The 7,588-nt window shown below is 40.1% G+C and overlaps 1 protein-coding gene across 2 annotated transcripts; it reads left to right on the forward strand.

The window, feature by feature from the left end:
• Positions 1 to 207: 207 nt before the first annotated feature.
• LOC147313570 (uncharacterized) lies at positions 208 to 3,033 on the forward strand. 2 transcript variants are annotated; one of them, XM_086264578.1, is made up of 4 exons: positions 208 to 347; positions 1,044 to 1,197; positions 1,359 to 1,435; positions 1,913 to 3,033. In XM_086264578.1, exons 1-4 carry the CDS (start codon positions 315 to 317, stop codon positions 2,207 to 2,209), a joined length of 561 nt encoding a protein of 186 aa, XP_086120704.1. In that variant the 5' UTR covers positions 208 to 314; the 3' UTR covers positions 2,210 to 3,033. The 2 variants fall into 2 exon arrangements, with proteins under 2 accessions (XP_086120704.1, XP_086120703.1); XM_086264577.1 differs by lacking the exon at positions 208 to 347 and having other exon boundaries at positions 1,005 to 1,197.
• The last annotated feature ends 4,555 nt before the right edge of the window (positions 3,034 to 7,588 follow it).

Raw genomic sequence — 7,588 nt, forward strand, 5'->3', positions numbered from 1 at the left:
TTGCAACATCAAGTTAAACCGAGGTTCTTTGGAAGTTAAAATGTCAAGCAGATTTTTATGTTACGGTGACTACATTTTGTAAGTTACAAATATAGTTCGCCAAGACAGCATAACGGTTTCTAAACAACTGCGCATTAATACCACAATGTTGCATTTCCATGTATCAAGTTCGCAACGCGCATTAATCCCAAAGGCTGAAAAGCCAGCAGCGATGAGTGCTCCGCCTCCGCGCTGACTAGCGTTGACGCAGAAAATGACTCTCAGGGGGTTATCGATGGAGGAGCTCCTTAAAAAGTTGATGGAAGAAGGCATTGATGTGTCAGACGACGAGGCGCAAAGGTTTCGAGGTAAGTCGGGTGTGATTTTGTGTTTTTATAAAAATTATAACGTGTAATTTTACAGTAGAGTTAGCAAAAGTCCGAAGAGCTAGCTTTAACATGGGTGAATGCTAGCAGTTAGCTAAGTTTTAAACAAAGAAAGGTACAAATGTGGACTATTTAGACTGTTGGTGGAATGGTCAACGTCTGTCTGCCCGCCGTATTCCAGTGTTTTATCAATAATAGTCACTAACCGTGTACAACAATGTAAAAAAAAATCAATAATTTCTCAAAACATGATAGTATGTAAATATAGCTATTAACAAAAACGTTTTCTAAGCAAAATTTATCGCATCTAACTTGTTTCCCGCTCAAAGGGATTTTAAACAATGGAAGGTACACATTTGTACTATTCCACCTACTTAGTGGGATTTGGGATTTTCGAATATGAGAGCTGTAAGCTCTGCGCAGGGACACTGTCTGCAACCCAAGAATTGTTAAGATGATTGGGGAAACAGCTAATGATTTTTTTTTGTCTCTAAATCTGATTATTATTATTTTCTGTACTAACTGATTAATCAATCTGTTTATTAGCTTTAGAATTTTTTGATCAAGGGTTAAAGCACTTTACATTTATCTCCAGTCTGTGTCTTTAAACATGTCAAAAGTTTAAATCCTCAATGTAAAATGTCATTCTTTTGTCTATTCTGCTCTTTTCATTTCCAGTTGTGTGATGAGGTTGATTTAATGCATCCCTGCCAAGACAACATCTGTCGCCGCTTTAGCGAAAACTTCACTGCTGTTCTTCAAATGACCAAGGATTTGCCACTGAAGGTCTACATGGAGGCAAGAGAGAATGCACTGGCTGAAGACATTACAGGTGCTAATTTGACCTCATACAAATAGTAAATTTTGTGACAATTCATTTGCTCTCTCTTCCAAAGATAATTGATGTACCATAGTGTCATGTGAAGAGCATGTTAATGGGAATTTGCATGCTATCAAAATCTAATGAAGTGCATTTGCATCTGTATGACCTAGGAATTGACTTCAAGGGGGCACTTCTCTTGCCATCCATCTTCAAGGAGAAGAGAGAAGATTTCATCATCCTTGGAGAGGTAAATGCATGATGCAATGCATAGCCTTTGGCCACAAGTTTCATTCTCTGTGTTTTGTTGGCATGGAGCTGAATTCAGCTGCGGTTCAGCATCACAGCTAAGCTAATGTAGAGGAAACACTGCTGTTAATCCACAGTGCTGCTGTGCTCTTGGGTTTTGTCTGGTGTTTATATAGATAGATAGACCTTTATTGTCCCCTTAGGGAAATTCTTCTTCACAGGTACTGTCACTGTCAGGGGTGATTGCTTTTGCCCTTGAATATTATGTCAAACTTTAGCAGCTTATCAAACACTACCACAACAGTCATTGGTCAAGAAGCTTTTTGTTTGGAGAAGGGGCCATGTTTACAGGTTATCAGAATAGACAGTTTTGTTTTTCAGCAAATAAAGAAGGTAATTTGAGGAATCTGTTGAAAATCCACTTGGCACATATTGCTTAAACATACTGTATACTAATGTTTTTCTTCCTCTTCTGCAGAATACTCCCACGAGTCCATACCCAACCATTCGAATGAAGGATAAGAGTTGGACAACTGCCCTCTTAAGACAGTGTCGCCGTGTTGTGACAGTTGAAGGAGTGGATGTTTGCTCGTGCCGCTCGCTGGATGAGGCCTACATCTCAGCATTCTCCACCTTCTTCGTGTTCAACATGACCTACCCTGCATACTTCAAGAAAACACTTGTCTTTCTTCAGAACTACATTGTCAACATAGGAGACCAGGGAGACAAACCCCTGCCAGTAAGTGTCACCAGGGTACTTAACCAACTCTATTAAATATGCCCCCACCCAAGTGTCACTACCTTATTCACTACCCAAGGCTGATTTTGATGTATGGTCCTCTTCGCCCTTTGTGGTGTATGGGATATGAAAGCAAGCATCAATATTTCAAAAATCTAGCGAGTAAATGCAAAAACTTTGTAAACATCACTGCAACTCTTAACAATCGTCATCAAATGAAACAGTGCTGGGAGTTTTCTTCAGATAAGTTGCTTGTTGACTTTGAACATTCACTCAGCACAAGTGTCAGTGTGCCATTTTCATCTCTGCCAGGTGACTTACAGAATGCTCTGCAAATGAACAAAAGTTTTACAGATGTGCATTTTCAGGATAAAGTGCTTCAGTGTGTGTCTGCTATATCTGTCAGCAGTGTCAAATATGAACTTGAGGATGTTTTTGTAGTTGGCCATGTACACACTGAAGCCATACCTATATTCCTTAAAATCAAGTATATTTTGAATGTTGATACTTGTTGGGTATTGTGTGGGGAAACTGTTACTTCCTTGCACTTATGAATGTCATTTCCATGCTTACCAAGTGGCAGTTGACAATGACTGGATCCTGTTCAATCCAGGAAATGAATTAGACTTTCAAGCTCTAGACACGTATTTAGTAGACGATAGGCTGTTTGTGTCCTTGAGGTATTCTGTGTGACGTGATTGCAAGAACATTTTCCATTGTGTTCAGGTGTTTAATGTCTTTATGTGATTGTTTACTTTTTTTAAATGAATGTATTTTTCTTGACATGTCCTATGGCAATATACGAATGTAATCAAGGATGTATTCCTGTGGTTGTTTAAATGCTTTGATGTGATTCTATTATCGAGAATAAATGGTTAAATAACCAAATATTTTGGACTATTGGGGGTACATTTTTGTCTCTTTAGGTACGAAATAGGTTGTCACTGGGGGGGTACCCTCATAGGTACCCTATTGTACCCTTTTCAAGGGAACATTTCTGTACTATAGTTTCAAGGTACATTTATGTCTTAGGAAAGTACATGATTGTACTTCAGATGGTACAACTTCATAAGGTACAAAAATGTACCAAGCCTAAAGGGTACAGAAATGTCCTTCAAAAAGGAACACCCCCAGCGACAAGCATTTGTACCCTTTTTGGTACACTTTGGTACCCCTATTTCTGAGAGTACATCTTGCATTTCTATGAATGTTCTCTTTTAAACGTTCACAAACCTTGCTGTTAATGGCATTTTATAAAATTGTGGAAACATTTTGGAAACCTGTCCTGAGCGTGTACCATGACATATTAGTCATTGTCATGTGCGCGTCATTGTCATGTAGGCGCGCTCCAACACGAAAACTGCAGTTGTGGTGCTTTCGATTGTACTCAGAACTCGGAAATTCTGCCTTCCGAATAGGAAGATGTAGGTAACACCAGACTGCAGATGAGCTGCATACAGGGCTGGACTGGGACAAAAAATCGGCCTGAGCATTTTGACTAGAGCCTCATAAAGCCTTTGAATGAAAACAAATGTTGTTGTGACAGTGATGTACACTTTTCTGATGGTATATATGTATCAGTCTACAAATTGTTTGTTGTAGGATTCAGATAATAATTTTTTAAAAGCTAGATATTTTAAATGAGAATAAGAAAAAAGTATTTCTTTGTGCCCCCCTCTCCCTGTTAATGCCCTACCTGGCCCCCTGGCAAAACTTTGCTAGACCCGCCCCTGCACAGTTACCAGCTGTCAGCTACGTAAAAAAGGATCCTGGTGTTATTTGTCTCTCAGAAACAGTTCACAACTTCCCTTCAACTCATTCATGTCACTCATGTCGCCTCTGTCAGTGCGCCCCAGGGTGGCTATGGCTACAATGTAGCTTGCCATCACCAGTGTGTGAATGTGTGTGTGTGTGTGAATGGGTGGATAACTGGATGTGTAAAGTGCTTTGGGGTCCTTAGGGACTAGTAAAGCGCTATACAAATACAGGCCATTTACCATTTACCATATAAGAAATATTTTTTCCATTAGTAATTGACCAGTGTGTCAAATTTAAAACCCATTTGTCTTATATACATATAAGGATTTATCCAACACTTGGTAATCCAATAAACCTTAACTTAAAACATATATTTCTAACAGGCAGCTAGTTGTGCCTGTATCATCAATAGGCTGATAACATCAGCAAGTTTTCCCTCTTACGTTTAGTTAATCAGTAGGGGAATTATATTGTGCCTTTCAGCCTAAGCATTACCTCATCTCTTTTCATAATGCGGCAAGGCAAAGCTCAACAAGATCTGCAAGATTTCTTTAGTCTACCTATCTCATCATCACCACCCTCCAGGAGCTGACTGGCCTCGACAACCCCCCACAGTGAACATCCAACAATCACTCGAAGGATAAAGCTGGGAAGAAGAGATGGATTGATAAATTCTCAGTGGGTGTTCGGAACAAGTTCTGTTGAGCGAATGGACAACCGACAGACAGACAAGAGTTTGGCTAAAGAAAAGAAGTTACTGAAACAAGCTGAGCTACAGAAGTTCAAGCACATTAAAGAGGACTGGTTTGCTGCTTCTGTCTGTAATGAGGTAGCAGTGTGGAAGATTCTTAATGGCTTCACACAAATAAAACACTTTTGCTTCAGGTTAGACTTGTGAGATCAACAAAGGTTGAGAAAAACTAGTCTGTGAGGATGAAAGATGAGGTGAGAATAGAGGATCTGTCAGTTAAGAAACAGACACAGAGGGGAGAGGGATGAGGCACACAAGGGAGGCAGATGGACGGACAGATTGAGGGAGTGTATAGCTTTAGCATGATTGACTTTGATGCCACACTCACAGGTTTCTCCGTATTCTACATCTTCTGCATTCCCGTTCCCTTACCCACTACTCTGCCTCCTTACAGCTCCAGTTCTCCAGATACAACCAGGACACCCAACGTGACCTTATTACACAGTCAACCCAGTCAGAAATTTACAGTTGGTAGTCAAGTCATACATAGAAATGTCTTTTTTTTAAATTTTCTCCACCTTTTTTTTACTGAAAGAAGCTCAGAATACCCACTGAACACTGTCTTTCCAGCCACAAAGAACAGATTATTAGCTGACTTATGAACTTTTGACCTACATAGCATGATATTGTAACAGATAATGTTACTTTTTACTCTTTATCTGCAACAGTTAGCAAGCATATTCTCATGTCAGTTTCATAGGGTGGTAATATGCCAGTGTTATCGTACACTTTTTATCTAAACAGTATACATTTAATGATATAATGTTAAGAAAAATGAGAATGTTGCTTTAACAGTGTGCACGTGCTAGTTCAAGATAGTGAAAATGAATTGTGTTGTACAAGGGAACAATCACAGGTAGTCCAGTGTAAGTTTTAACATTGAAGTCAGCATGCTAGAAAAACTGTAGCGATATAGCCCACTTACCACTGGTAAGCGAAGAATTTTCATTCTGTGAACTGCTGCCTTATTTTGATGGTGGAGCGGTTTGTATGCGTGAGTAATCCCAGGATCTATATGGTCATGTGAAAAAGAAAAACATTCACATTAATGTGAAGAATTAAGTACTTCTTTACTTCTTCCATTGGAGTTGGGAAGATAGGTACCACCCAGTTGCTGCTAATATAACACACTTGATTTATTCATCGTTGGTAAATGTGACCATCTCTATAAAAGCAGAAGTTTTGGCAGTTTACTGGTCCGCAGCATTCAGTTGTGTGTTAACACAATGAAAAGAAGGAAAGACAACAGCAATAAACCTAGAGAAGTAATTGTTGCTGCCCACCAATCTGGCATGGGTTAGCATGACTTCAAAGCTGTGCCTAAACAAATCGCAAGACGTCTGGTATAATGTCCTTTGGACAGATGAGTCCAGCGTGGCCATGATGCACAGTGCCATGTTAGGTGAAAACAAAGCACAGTATATAGCCACATAACTACCTCATATGAATTGTCAAGCATGTTAGTGGATGGGGTGAAAAATTGCTTTGTTTTGAAGTGCAGTTAACGTTGAGCTCCTCTAAATAGAAAAAATATACAGGATTCAGAAGTGAGGCAATCTGTCCAACAGGTCGTGCAACAGCTTGGTCCCAAAGATATTCAGAAAGGATCTATAGTAGAATCGCTTAAAAAGGGAATCATGGTATTGTACTGTCACAAACTGCAGAACTTAACCAATCTGAAACGCTGTGATGGATCCTTAACCCAACCTCAAATAACGAATGCCACAGTGTAAAGAATGTACCAGAATTCCTCAACACTAATGTGGAAGACATACACAAAACAATTACCTCCAGTTATTGCTACCAAAGATGGTTCTAAAAGCTACTGAATTATGTCATGTACTTAGTTTATCTACAATCTGCATTTGCATTTTTGCTTAGTTTTGGAGAAATAAACATTGACACAGTGGTATGTGATGTTATTCCGCATCCGAGTTTGTATTTTAATCATTTTAGAACCTGGTTGGAACTACACATTTTTCATTATTTTGTCCTGATACACAAAACCTTAAAATTGAAAGTGGATGTTGGGGTTTTTTTTTTTCTCGCATATTGGTGCCAGGATATGAAGATCCAAAGAGATGAGCAGTTTTATAATGGTGTCATTAGATCTGCGGGAGATCCATGGCTATCTTAGACACTTGAGTGAAGAGAGGAGCTGAGCTGTCAGTTGGATCAGGTGGTACGTGAGAGTGCTGGACAGGTTTGTCATTGTAAAATGTATAGTGAGGGTGCTCCAGGAGCTCTTCAGCCTCGACCACTGGCAGACATTTGGCAGCATTCCAAGGGAGGCTGGGACACTGAGTCCAAATAGACCGAGCTCTGCTTCTCCATTGGTAAAACAGCTGCACCGTAGGGTGTTGTTGTTGACCGTGAAGCAAAAACTGGGTTGTGGCAGTTTGGTGATGTCATGGAGTGAGATTTGAACTCAGCCTTGAAATGACTGCGCAAAGCCATCAGACAATTTAGGAGAGAGAACTTATGCTATGCGCACAGTGTATATTTAATGTTCAAACACTGACCAATGGTGGCATCATGACCTATGCAGTTAGTGACTGAAAGAATGAGACTGCTGTTCCAAGCAGTGGGACTGAGCTTCCTGTGTAGGTGTCTGGGCTCAGAGGTAAAGTGACAATGATGAACTTGACATTTGTGAGGGGGTACACCTTGGTGTCCCACTAAAAGAGCAGCAAGAGGTAGTCGGAGAGATTGAGGTCTGGGCATCTGCTGCCTGTACCTCAAGAACCGGCACAGGATTGATGGATGGATGGATGGATGGATAGACAGATGGATGGATGGATGGATGGTCTTCTCTTACTCATATGCCATGAAATGTTGTGCACACATTTATATTTCATGCAGAGACATGAGGGGGTTCTTTTTTCTCATTCTTGGTTTTTAAGAGT

Source organism: Aulonocara sp. 'chitande type north' Nkhata Bay, linkage group LG15, assembly GCF_057382095.1.
Source record: "Aulonocara sp. 'chitande type north' Nkhata Bay isolate Kocher_YH1m ecotype deep benthic linkage group LG15, A_spYH_male_GT1.1, whole genome shotgun sequence".
NCBI lineage: Eukaryota > Metazoa > Chordata > Actinopteri > Cichliformes > Cichlidae > Aulonocara > Aulonocara sp. 'chitande type north' Nkhata Bay.

Bases quoted from the DNA above. Each gene is read 5' to 3' on its own strand.
- LOC147313570 (XM_086264577.1), top strand. From the start codon at position 1,005: ATGTCATTCTTTTGTCTATTCTGCTCTTTTCATTTCCAGTTGTGTGAT. The intron at 1,198-1,358 runs GTGCTAATTTGA...TGTATGACCTAG, and splicing joins ACTGGCTGAAGACATTACAG to GAATTGACTTCAAGGGGGCA. The intron at 1,436-1,912 runs GTAAATGCATGA...CCTCTTCTGCAG, and splicing joins ATTTCATCATCCTTGGAGAG to AATACTCCCACGAGTCCATA.